Below are 13,057 nucleotides of genomic sequence, written 5' to 3' on the forward strand. Positions count from 1 at the left end.
GAAGGAATGAACAAGAGTAAGAAGAGGAAGAAGCAGCGTTATCAGCCGTTTGATTTTATTTTAAACGATCTAATACCAGATGATGCAAAACATTAGTAGTATTTTACTGTTCTAATAGTAAACTATTTTAAAACGATACCCAAACAAGAAGAAAATGGAAGAAGGGAAATAAAGCAGTGGCAGTATCGTAAAAGTTACCAGCCGCAAGTGCAAAACCGTCATCTAAACCCCTGCATAAACGATCTCCCCTTCGTCTTCTCTCTTGGCCACCGCCACCTCTCTCCGCGCGCACCACCGCCAGCGCCACTCGAAACCCCCCAACACTCGCGAGCCCTGAGATCTACTCGAGATGTGGCGCGGCTGTGTCTCGCGCGGCCTCTCCAAGGCCAAGGCCTCAGCCTCTAGGCTCTTCTCCACGACCTCGGTACCCTCGATCCCCTCTTTCTTTCTGCTTCATCTGATCGACGTAGTTTCCCCGAAATTTTCGAGTATTCTTATAGTTGATCGCGGAGCTGGGGGTTTTTAGGTGGAAATTCTACCTTTTTCTTCGAGTAATCTTGGTTTTCCTTCCGCAAAAACAAAGAGAGTAATCTTGGTTTTCTATGCGATGAGATGGCTTAGTGTTCGAGGAATGCACGACGATTGATTGTTCTTCTGTGCCTGTGAGCATTTGCAGTCCTCGTACACGGTGGTGGACCACTCGTATGACGCGGTGGTGGTGGGCGCAGGAGGCGCAGGTCTCCGGGCGGCCATCGGGCTCTCGGAGCACGGCTTCAGCACCGCCTGCATCACCAAGCTCTTCCCCACGCGGTCGCATACCGTCGCAGCTCAGGTATAGTACAATTATCGTCGCAAACCCTGGGTATCTGTGTATCCTGTTATTCTATTTAATTAATGAAATGAAATTCGCTGTAAGACATATAAGACAGAAACTGTTTCTTTTTCCGTGTGCCGTTTGGTGCTAATTTCCGTTGGTTAGTCAGTTTGGGAATAGGTGTTCGCAGACGAACACGTCACGTGTACCCTCGACGCCGGGGGTGGTGCACCGCAGCTCACGTTGAAGGAGTCTCACCGGAAGCGCGATTCGCAAGTCGACCGGCGAGAGCTTTTGAAGACCCGAAACCCTACACTCCCGGGAGGGACCCCGTCGGGGAGTGCGGTGGCTATGGGCTGCCCTAGGTCGGTCAAGCCGCCCCTAGGGCCTCGGTATTCGCAGCTCTCCAACACGAAGAACGACGAAGAACGAGGGAGCAAGAACGAGGGAGGAACAAAACGTAGATGAAAAAGCTGTAGATGCATTTGCGATTGTGTGTTGTTGTTCAATCGGCCGTCACCCCTTGTCTATATAAGAGGCGGGTGGACTTCCCGTACAAGAAAAGGACTTGCCTAGCCGTCCAAATCATCAAAACCTAATAAAACACGGACTATTCACAACCCCCGGCCCGGATGTCCGGCTCAAGGCCCGGATGATCCGGCCTAGCCCAATTTTTTGACAGCAGCTCACTGTTTTGGCTCTAGAATCCTCATACGACCTCGGATTTGGATGTTTTTTATATCCAAATCAACCGTCTCGACGAGACGCACAACTTTCATGTTGAACACTTTTTCATCCGAGGCCATCTTGAGGGTGTTTCGGGCCGTTTTCTAAAGTCTGCAGCAGAAAAACTTGTCCGGACGTCCGGACGATTGCCCGGATTGTCCGGCCTTTACCCGGATCATCCGGGACTTGACCCAGATCATCCGGCTTCAGCGCCAACCTTCTGGTGTCTTGATGCTCCAATTACCCGGATGATCCGGATCCCGGCCCGGATGATCCGGCCAAACATTGCTGCAGCGCACAGTTTTGCCTCTAACTTTTGCATACGATCTCGGATGGGGACGATCTTTATATCAAAATCGTCCGTTTCAACGAGACGAAGAACTTTGCAGTTGTAAGTTTTTCCATCCGAGGCGGTCTTAGTTAGGTTTCATGTCATTCTTTAACCTGGTGTCAATACGAGCATCTCTAAGATTGACATAACCTTTGCATACGAGCTTCGTTTTGGACCATCTCTATATTTATATCGATTGGCTCGAAGAGAGCCATCCAGTGGTGACATGAACTCATAATTCTAACATCATCTCATTATAGCCTTTGTCACTCTTTGTGATCATGCCATTTTCGAGCGTCAACACATGCCCCCCTGTTTTTCGGCAAAGCTTGGATGCCGAAAAATAATTTATCCATAGTTTGTTCTAAGGACGATGTCAACACCCCATCGGCCATTTATATGTTCTTAGGGCGATAGTTTTATATCGGCCACACCTTTTCTTAGGGCGATAGTTATATATCGACCATATATTTTCTCAGGGCGATAGTTATATATCGGCCGTTGCCTGTCTAGGCTTCTTGCCACACACTTGGATGATACTTCTTTAAATATTTGTCATTGAGAGCTCGAGGTAACAATGTGCCTTGTATGGATTCCACCAAATACGAGTTTCCGGGAACTATTCTTGTAATCCTAAAAGGACCTTCCCAACTTGGAGACCACTTCCCAAATTTTCTATCTTTCGAACCAATTGGTAGAATCACCTTCCACACGAGATCGCCAACTTGAAAATTCTTCAACTTGACCTTCTTATTGTAAGCTCTTGCTACCCTCAACTTATCCCTCTCTATGGCCTTTAAAGCAACCAAACGTTTATCGGCAACTTCATCAATATTGTCCATCATCAAGTTATAGAAGTCCACAGCCGATAAATCATTTTGTTTGGCTATTCTCAAAGCATTCAAATTCACTTCCACTGGTAAAACGGCCTCCTGACCATATACGAGCTCATATGGAGTCACCTTTGTAGCACCATGCCTTGAGACCCTATGTGCCCACAAAGCTTCGGACAATAGCTCATGCCATCTCCTTGGATTATCCTCAATCTTCTTCTTGATGAGCTTGATTAATATTTTATTACTAGACTCAGCTTGTCCATTGGCTTGGGCATAATATGGAGAGGAATTGAGCAACTTTATCTTATATGATTCAGCAAATTCTCTGACTTGATGTGACATAAAGGATGAACCTTGGTCCGTAGTTAATGTTTGAGGAATGCCGAATCTATGAATAATATGTTTAGTTATGAATTGAATTACCTTTGTATGCGTCATATTTTTTAGTGGTATTGCTTCAGACCATTTAGTGAAATAATCAGTCGCCACCAACACGAACCGATGCCCCTTTGAAGAAGAAGGATGAATCTCTCCAATAAAGTCTAATCCCCAACCTCTAAAAGGCCACGGCTTGATAATAGGATGTAACATAGCAACGGGAGCCAACTGGATATCACCAAACTTTTGACAAGCTTCACATCCTTTATAATACCGGAAGCAATCATTAACCATCGTCGGCCAATAAAACCCGGCACGTCGTAATAGCCATTTCATCTTGGGAGCCGACTGATGAGTGCCACAAATACCTTCATGGACCTCTCCCATAGCAACTCTCGCTTGGTCCTCGTCCAAGCACTTTAAAAGAACATCATCAACCGTTCGGCGATAGAGACCATCATCTCTCATTGTGTATTTGAAAGCCATACGCCGAACAGTCCTGTCCACCCTTTTACTAGGATCACACAAATAATCAATAATGGGTTTCCTCCAGTCTTGATTTTCTCCTTGTCTCGGCGTCCAATAACCGTTGGCTCAAATAAGTAATAGCATGCTCCTTTCCTTCGGTCTCTTGAGTCAAAACAGCACCAATAACACCTTCCTCCGCTGCAACATAAAGTCTAAATGGCTCCCTGTGCCTGGGCGCTTTCATAACCGGAGGAGTGCACAAATATTTCTTAATCATATCAAATGCCTCTTGCTGTTTTGTCCCCCAAGTAAAATCAACATCATTCTTTAACCGAAGGATAGGAGTAAATCAACCTTCCCTGATAGATTGGCTATGAACCTCCTCAAATGATTGACCTTGCCAAGGAATTTTTTCATATCTCTCTTGCATGTTGGAGCCCCTACTTTCTGTATAGCTTCTATCTTTTTGGGATCAATTTTCACGCCATCTTCATGAATAATGAAACCCAGAAACTTCCCAGCCGATACACCAAAGGCACACTTCAAAGGATTCATTGTCAGCCCATATTTCTTCATTCTTTCAAAAGCCAAACGCAAATCGGCTAAGTGAGATTCGAAAGCATCCGATTTGACAACAATATCATCAATATAAACCTCAAGTATTACACCAAGTAAATCATGAAAAATTAAATTCATAGCCCTTTGATACGTGGCACCAGCATTTTTTAATCCAAAGGTCATCACTGTCCACTCAAATAAACCAAGAAAACCGGGACATCAAAAAGCCGTTTTGGACATGTCCTCCTCGGCCATAAAAATCTGGTTATACCCCGCATTACCATCAAGAAAGCTAATGACCTTATGTCCAGAAGCATCATTAATAAGCATATCAGCTATTGGCATGGGATACTCATTTTTAGGTGTAGCTCTGTTCAAATCTCTGAAATCAATGCACACCCTCAACTTGCCCGAGCCTTTTTTCTCTACTGGTACAATGTTAGAAATCCACTCGGCATACCTACAAGGTCTAATAAAATTAGCTTTAAGCAAACGACCGATCTCTTCCTTGATCCGGTCATATGTTTTTGGATTAAACTTTCTGGCCGATTGCTTGTATGGTCTAAAACCGTCCTTTATAGGTAACCGATGCTCCACTAGCTCTCGGCTTAAACCCGACATCTCATGATATTCCCATGCAAAGCAACAAACATATTCTTTCAATAGCTCGATCAACTTAGCCTTATGATCGGCTCTTAAATTTTCGTTTACAAATGTCGGCCTAGGAATTGAACCATCTCCTATATCTATCTCTTCTAATGGATCGGCCGATGTAAAACCTTGTCCTAACTTATCCATATCATCTATCTCTTCTATGGACTCATACATATCGTTCTCATTGGACCGATATTCTACAAGACGCTTTTGTAACCACTCTGAGTTAGGATCCATTTAAGTACATCATACCTTGGAGCCGATTATCGCCAACCGGCTTTAAAGAAATGGGCACGAAACCACTTTTTGTGGCGCTAAGAAAATCATATTCTGATAAGTCACGCCCCGTCAAGCAAGTAGCATTTGGGTGTTGCCAATCCACCGATGCATCGGCCAAAGCAACACAAGCCGAATTATCCGCATGAATGACTTCTACTTCATCATCAACCCATTGAATCAAAAACTGGTGCATAGTAGATGGCACGCATTGGTTCGCATGAACCCAATCGCGGCCTAATATCACATTGTAGTTACCTTGCACCTCGGCGACAAAGAATGCGGTAGCCAAAGTTTTGCTTCCCACCGTAAGCTCCACATACATCACACCTTTGGCTTCAGTTTTCTCTTTGCCTTCAAATCCATTAAGCACCATGTTGGTCTTTATTAACTCTTCATCACGCAGCCCCAATTTTTTGAAGACCGAATATGGTATAAGATTCACCACAGCACCACCATCGACAAGCATTCTAGCAACCGGCGATCCATTAATATGACCTTTAAGGAACAATGGCTTCAAGTGCGTCACCGGTTCTTTTGGCTTCTCGAATATAGCATTTTTAGGACCAAAATCTAGCTGAGCTACTTCCCCTTCTTCATCTATAGCACGAAATTTAGCGGGTAAGTAATACACCATATTAATATCCATACCTTCATGAACTGGTGTAGACTCATAATCAATCATTTCATCTCCTTCCGCAAGCATGTCCACTGACTCCGAAACATCTTCAAGGGAAGAGGAAGTAGTAGGCAAAGTGGACGATGTAATAGTAGCCGCATCGTCCTCCGTTGGTGGTGTAGGTGTTGCTATGATCAATGCAGAGGCTGCAATGTTTTCCTTTTGCTTTGGCCTCCACACTTGTTTTGGGGGTACCATGGGACGGCTTTCATTGAATAATTTATCCCTTAGCTTTTCTGCTTCTTGTTCCTCCTTCTCATGACTTCTCATGCGCTGCAATCTCCTTTTTTGCGCCTTGGTCAGACCAGAAGGACACCACTTAGGCTGAGTATATCTTGGATCCCTCGACTTGGCCTTGCTTATGCTAGCTTCATGATCATTAGCCATGGGGCCTTGCTGGACTGCAGCCACATCTTTATTAGAATCAGCCGGATTATCAACAATAATCGGCTCTTTGATTATTAATTCTTTAGTGCCTATCATAATAGTTTCACCATTAGCATTCTTCTCCTTTTGCTTGCTAGGCTCTGAAATTTCAGCACTTGGTGATTTGGCACGCCACACTTGTCGGTTGACCCTTTTTTGATTATCTTGTATTGGCCGATTGACACCATTGTTCAAACGGCCTCGTGTGGGATAAGAAAGCCTCTCATGAACGGGCCTCCTTGGTTCTGCCCAACCCGGATGAAAAGCATAAGGGGCCATTGGGGGCTGCCCCCATCCTCCATTGAAGCCTCCCATGTAGTATGGCGCATAGGGGGGCGGAGCCATCCATGGTCCTGGTGCCCATGACCCATATGGCCTTGCATGATGATGAGATTCTTCCCTCGGAGGTGATCTTGAGCGCTTCAAATTTGATGACCGGTTAGAGCTAGAACCGGCCGCTTGATTGGCATACTTGGACAACAGCATATCAAAAGTTGGCTTGATTCTCTTGCGCTGCACTTTAGCTTCATTCGTCTTCCACTTGCCAACCTATGGACTCTTGGGCTTAACAAATTTGACATGAGTGTTCTCTTGCACTTGTGATTGCCCCCCGAGTGTAGGATTCTTGATGGTGATCTTGATTACCTCCTTGCCACCGGGTTGCTTGTCAAGCACAACTTGTCTCCCCAAGACCTTGTTGCTCTCCTCATTTTTCCTGGGCTCACCAATGACAATATTATTTTTATTAGCTGATTCGGCTATGTCCGGCCAAATGAGCAGCTTCTTCCCTTCTAAATCCATGGTGTTCATTGGAAAGGGTTGTTTATCAACTTGCATCTCAGAAAAGTTCAATCGTCCGTCATTAATGGCCGATTGTATCTGTCGTCGAAAAACATTGCAATCGTTAGTAGCATGAGAAAAAGAATTATGATACTTGCAATAAGCACGCTGTTTCATCTCTTCAAACGGCGGTAAACTATGAGATATTCTAATAATCTTAGCCTGCAGCAAAGCATCAAATATTCTATCACACTTAGCAATGTTAAAAGTAAACTTCATCTCTTCATCACAATTCTTATGAATCGGTTTCAGATCATTGCAAGTAAAGGGTTTGGCCTTAGATGGCCAAACAAATTCAGTAGCAAAAACATCACCCTCATCGTCCGAGTGATCACTATCATATTCCACCATATTCATCTTTGGACGATCAGCTTTGTATCTATGCACTTCTTTGAGATCTTTGCTTCGGCTTTCCTGAGCCAAAGCCCTTTGTAAGACTTGGTTAATATTTAAGAACTCATACGCCTTCTAGCTTTTCTCTAATGGGAGTTCTCAAACCACTCAGCACTAGGTCTGCCAAGTCTCTCTCGGTTATCACCAAACTAAAACATCGGTTTTTCGTTTCTCTGAATCTCTTGACGTAATCGGAGACCGATTCATCATGCTTATGTTTAACCAATGTTAGATGTGACAACTTGAGTTCATTGTCGCCGCTGTAAAAGTGATCATGAAATTTCTGCTCTAGTTGCGACCAAACTCGAATGGAACCATGTGGCAAAGAAGAAAACCATGAAAATGCGGTACCAGTTAATGATAAAGGAAATAAACGCACTTTCAACTCATTTAGTGAACCTGCTTCACCTAATTGTGCTAAGTATTGACTAACATGCTCCCATGTGGTTTTTGTGCCCTCTCCATTGAACTTAACAAAATCTGGAATTTTATATCCTGGAGGGCACTAGATGGCATCAAAGTACTCGGGGTACGGCTTTTGGTAAATCCGATTCCGAGGTAACTCAACCCCAAAATTCTCTCGAAGCATCTTAGCCATCTCCTCTCTAAGATTAGCTAGACCATCATCCATAGCGGACGATGAAGCTTGTGGCAGTGGCATAGGAGGAGTATGGTTACTAGCTGTAGGTAGGAATTGTGGCAGGTATGTCGACCCATAATTTACTAGTGGTCGAGTGGTTGTAGCTGTAGGTAAGGTTGGGTTCGGCGTTGCCACCGAACCTGGCATGCTCATAATAGGATTAATGGGTGCAGCCACAATCTGATTTGTTTGGGTAGGATAATAAGCCATCGGCACGGGAGGCGCTGATGCAATAGGTAAAGCCAGATTAGGGTTTTGCACACTAGCAGCTACACCATCATTACCACTAGTCGATTGAGATGTATTCTTCTGAGCATTAGTATTTTCTATGAAAGTTTGATAGACTAGATTGTTACCATCAGCAATACGACTTTCAATCTCAGCCCACTGCTCAGGAGAAAAGGTAGTACTCACAGAAGGTTTAACCTGCTCGGCTTGAAGAGGAGGGAACTTGATTTCTTCAATCGGAGTGATGTTGCCTTGGCGATCCTTCTTGAACTTTGCAAGGAACTCCTGCAAATCCTTCTCTTCGCGCGCCTTCTTGTACTCCTCATAGACTTGGCGATGATCGGCCGATATCTCATCAAGACTGGGCTTAATGATGTTATCGACGTCTACCTCAGATGGCTTGGGAAGATCGGACATGGTGGATGATGATGATTGATCTTCGTTCCCCAGCGGAGTCGCCAAAAAGTGTGTTCGCACACGAACACGTCACGTGTACCCTCGACGCCGGGGGTGGTGCACCGCAGCTCATGTCGAAGGAGTCTCACCGGAAGCGCGATTCGCAAGTCGACCGGCGAGAGCTTTTGAAGACCCGAAACCCTACACTCCCGGGAGGGACCCCGTCGGGGAGTGCGGCGGCTATGGGCTGCCCTAGGTCGGTCAAGCCGCCCCTAGGGCCTCGGTATTCGCAGCTCTCCAACACGAAGAACGACGAAGAACGAGGGAGCAAGAACGAGGGAGGAACAAAACGTAGATGAAAAAGCTGTAGATGCATTTGCGATTGTGTGTTGTTGTTCAATCGGCCGTCACCCCTTGTCTATATAAGAGGCGGGTGGACTTCCCGTACAAGAAAAGGACTTGCCTAGCCGTCCAAATCATCAAAACCTAATAAAACACGGACTATTCACGACCCCCGGCCCGGATGTCCGGCTCAAGGCCCGGATGATCCGGCCTAGCCCAATTTTTTGATAGCAGCTCACTGTTTTGGCTCTAGAATCCTCATACGACCTCGGATTTGGACGTTTTTTATATCCAAATCAACCGTCTCGACGAGACGCACAACTTTCATGTTGAACACTTTTTCATCCGAGGCCATCTTGAGGGTGTTTCGGGCCGTTTTCTAAAGTCTGCAGCAGAAAAACTTGTCCGGACGTCCGGACGATTGCCCGGATTGTCCGGCCTTTACCCGGATCATCCGGGACTTGACCCAGATCATCCGGCTTCAGCGCCAACCTTCTGGTGTCTTGATGCTCCAATTACCCGGATGATCCGGATCCCGGCCCGGATGATCCGGCCAAACATTGCTGCAGCGCACAGTTTTGCCTCTAACTTTTGCATACGATCTCGGATGGGGACGATCTTTATATCAAAATCATCCGTTTCAACGAGACAAAGAACTTTGCAGTTGTAAATTTTTCCATCCGAGGTGGTCTTAATTAGATTTCATGTCATTCTTTAACCTGGTGTCAATACGAGCATCTCTAAGATTGACATAACCTTTGCATCCGAGCTTCGTTTTGGACCATCTCTATATTTATATCGATCGGCTCAAAGAGAGCCATCCAGTGGTGACATGAACTCATAATTCTAACATCATCTCATTATAGCCTTTGTCACTCTTTGTGATCATGCCATTTTCGAGCGTCAACAATAGGATGAATTTTTTTTGAACGATCCAGCAAAACGCTGGTTTATATATTAAGCAGTAACAGGCTGATCCGTGGATCCAAGGAGGAAAGTAAAAGAACAGTAAGAGAAAAATAAAAAGGCCCCGGAAAGGCCTGAAAGAGTTCCCAATCTTTCATGACGGATCCCTGAAAGGGGTCTCCAGACATTTTGCGCCGGCCATACGCCAAAGATCGCCGCGACTATACCGGTGACAGGCGCAATAACCACGCTGAAAGTGCAGTTGTTTCTCTCCTGCCACAGCTCCTAATCCCCCATGATGATCATTGACTCGATTTCCTTATTGTGGTGACCTTGCGAGGCATAGACGATCCCCATGGCAAACTCCGTTGAAGTTTGATTTGGAAGTCTGGCGCGCCCCTTTCGGTGAAGTTTTTCATATACCTAGCCTCCTTGAATCGCTGCTGGACTGCCGACCGGCTTGCTCGGCGTGGTCTACAGCACGAGCCGACATGCGTCTTCTGCCTCCAGGAGCCAGAGTCTTTGCATCATATCTTGGTGGGATGCATTTTTGCTCGGTCTGTCTGGCACGAGATCCTCAGCTGGTGCTCCCCCTCCACCCTCCCGCCCGATGGATCTTCCGGCTTCTTCGCTTGGCTCTCCGTGGCCCTCCTCAGGTTACCTGCTACCACTCGCCGCGGCCTCACTACCTTGGCTGGCCTTGTGGCCTGGACGCTTTGGCGCCACCGGAATGCGGTTATCTTTGACAAGATCGCCCCGTCTACCCCGACCGTGGTCACCACTATTCAAGACGACGCACGCTCCTGGGCCATCGCCGGAGCCAAAGGACTTAGTGCTTTTATTCCTGTAACCTGATCTTGTATGAGGGGCTGAGCAACCCCATCACTCTATGCTCACTTGAACGCCACGGACACGCCTTCTTGCGTACGTGTATGTGGCGTCGGCCTGTTGTATTCCTCCTTTCTCTCTATCAATGCAAAGATACGCTACAAAGCGTATTCGCGAAAAAAAAACTCCGTTGAACTGCCCTCGCATGCCAATAAATTACCATTTGGTAGGGCTATTTATTTTTCTCTGGTACTCCTTGTGTAGTATGCTAATCAAGTGAGAAGAGAGTAGAAGAGTGAAAGGCAGCCAAGTGGTTCTAAGCTGATGCTAGCCTGAGCATTAGGTTGGATCAATATTGTTGCAGTTCGCAAGGAGGAGTGGAGCATCTGTTCTCAGACTGCTGGATTTCATAATTAACAGTTTGTTAGGGGTGACCAAGGTAAGGCAGTGAATAAAGTCTTGTATATAATAAGCCGAAGTTCTGCTGTGTTTGGTCCAAAAATTAAATGATACGTGGGCCTAAAATCTGCGAATTATGTGTGACCCTGTTATTTCCATCCCTGAATTAGGCGTAGTATTCGCATTTCTCAGCAATGCGTGTTTCATGCTAAAGCAGATGTGCTGTTCAGGACTTTTTGCGTGCTTTCCTTGACTTGTAAGGTTATTATGTTAAGGAATATTCATATTGATGCCATACCATCCTAAGTTTGTAATGTCGAAACTCTCAATTTGTCAGCATGCATTCTATCTGACAAATTTCTGTGCTACTATGCCACTGACCTGTGCTTGCTTGACTTGTAATGTTGCATTTTCCATGTAGGTGTAAGGTCACTTTCAGGCTTTGTGTCTTTTGCACTACTAATATGAACTGCTAGATTTCCTGTTTAGTTGTGAGCTATTGTCTAAAGTTTTTTTTGACTTTGGGCATGCACTAACATGCAAGAATGTATGCAGGGAGGCATAAATGCTGCTCTAGGAAACATGAGCGAAGATGACTGGAGATGGCATATGTATGATACGGTCAAGGGAAGCGACTGGCTTGGTAAGCTACTCCACAAATTTTGATGTTTTAGGGAAAATACGTAGAGGTTATAATCATAGAAATTTGAGAGCTAATGCAAACTGACATCTTTCTAAGCAACTGGCGTGAAAACCCATTCATTTTTAACAGAACCTACAAAACCTCATTGAAATTTCTTTATAATATGCAATTCTTATCCACTTTCAGGTGATCAAGATTCTATCCAATATATGTGTAGAGAAGCACCAAAAGCTGTTATACCGAAATAGGCTTACGCCCCGCTATATTGATATAGCAACCACCCGATACAACAATCCGGTCCACGCTGGGGCAAACAGCACAAGCACGCCCAAAAGAAATAACAAGAGAAAATAAGAGAAGAAATGCCAACAACGCCGGATCGACGAAAGCTACGGCACACCGCGATCGTTGCGCCCACCGAAGATAACCACCACGCTCCAAAGCCACCGAGTTGCCGTGTACCAAGCACCACCTTCAAGAAGGAATGCGACGATGACGACGCTGCTGCCCGGACGAGTCCTAGGATTTCTCCCGGTACACGGAGGGTAGAGGGGGGAGAGGGTCACCCGACGCCCTTCAAGAAGGATGGTGGCGCCCGCAGGCGTCACCGCGTTGGTGCCGGCAAGACCCGACATGGATTTCTCCCGACCTCTCGCGCCCACCACCCAGGACCAACCTTCGGCTCCACCACACCCGCCGCCCACCAACATGCGCCAACAGTCACGAGGACACCGCCGTCGTCTCACCACGGCCAACGAAGCGAGGCCGGCCGGATCCAAACGAGACACCCGAAGACAAGGACCGGCAGCACCGCAGCCACGAGGGAGGGAACAACCTCCACCGGCTTAGGCGGTAGCAGACCGGGCATAGCAGCAGAGGCACACCAGACCCCCTGTCCGGCCAGGCCCTGCGTGGGCCCGTGAAGCTTCGCCGCCGTGCTGCAGCAGTCGCGGCACAGCAGCCGCCGTCCCTGTCGCGAGGAGCTCACCGGAAACCACCGGAGAACAGCCCACTGCGGCCACCAGCAGGCCCGCCCCGACCCAGATCGGGCCCGTAGGGCCTAGATCTGGGCCAGCCGAGCGCCGCCGGCCGCCGCAGGCCATGGGCCGTCACCGCCGCCAAGGGGCAACGCCTCCGCATCACCGCCGTCCAGATCCGCGCCGGAACGCCGCCGGCCGAAGGGCTCCGCCGCCAGGACCGCTCACCCGAGCCGGGGTCCAGCGACGGGTGAAGAAGGAGGGCCGCCACCGCCGGACTGCGGGGCGCCGCGCGGGCAACGCCCGGCCGCGCCCGCCG

At 47.1% G+C, this 13,057-nt stretch overlaps 1 protein-coding gene across 2 annotated transcripts in view; it reads left to right on the plus strand.

Annotated features, from left to right (window-relative positions):
- Positions 1-275: 275 nt before the first annotated feature.
- LOC119363842 (succinate dehydrogenase [ubiquinone] flavoprotein subunit, mitochondrial-like) overlaps positions 276-13,057 on the plus strand; it is a 19,720-nt gene continuing 6,938 nt past the window's right edge. The window contains exons 1-4 of one of the 2 annotated variants that reach the window (XM_037629206.1): positions 276-424; positions 677-832; positions 11,674-11,761; positions 11,948-11,983. In XM_037629206.1, coding sequence (XP_037485103.1) covers positions 350-424; positions 677-832; positions 11,674-11,761; positions 11,948-11,983 — 355 coding nt within the window. In that variant the 5' untranslated portion in view covers positions 276-349. The remainder of the gene's footprint in view (positions 425-676; positions 833-11,673; positions 11,762-11,947; positions 11,984-13,057) is intronic. The other variant, XM_037629205.1, reaches the window with a different exon arrangement.

The sequence above is a fragment of the Triticum dicoccoides genome, chromosome 2B (genome assembly GCF_002162155.2).
Source record: "Triticum dicoccoides isolate Atlit2015 ecotype Zavitan chromosome 2B, WEW_v2.0, whole genome shotgun sequence".
Classification (NCBI taxonomy): domain Eukaryota; kingdom Viridiplantae; phylum Streptophyta; class Magnoliopsida; order Poales; family Poaceae; genus Triticum; species Triticum dicoccoides.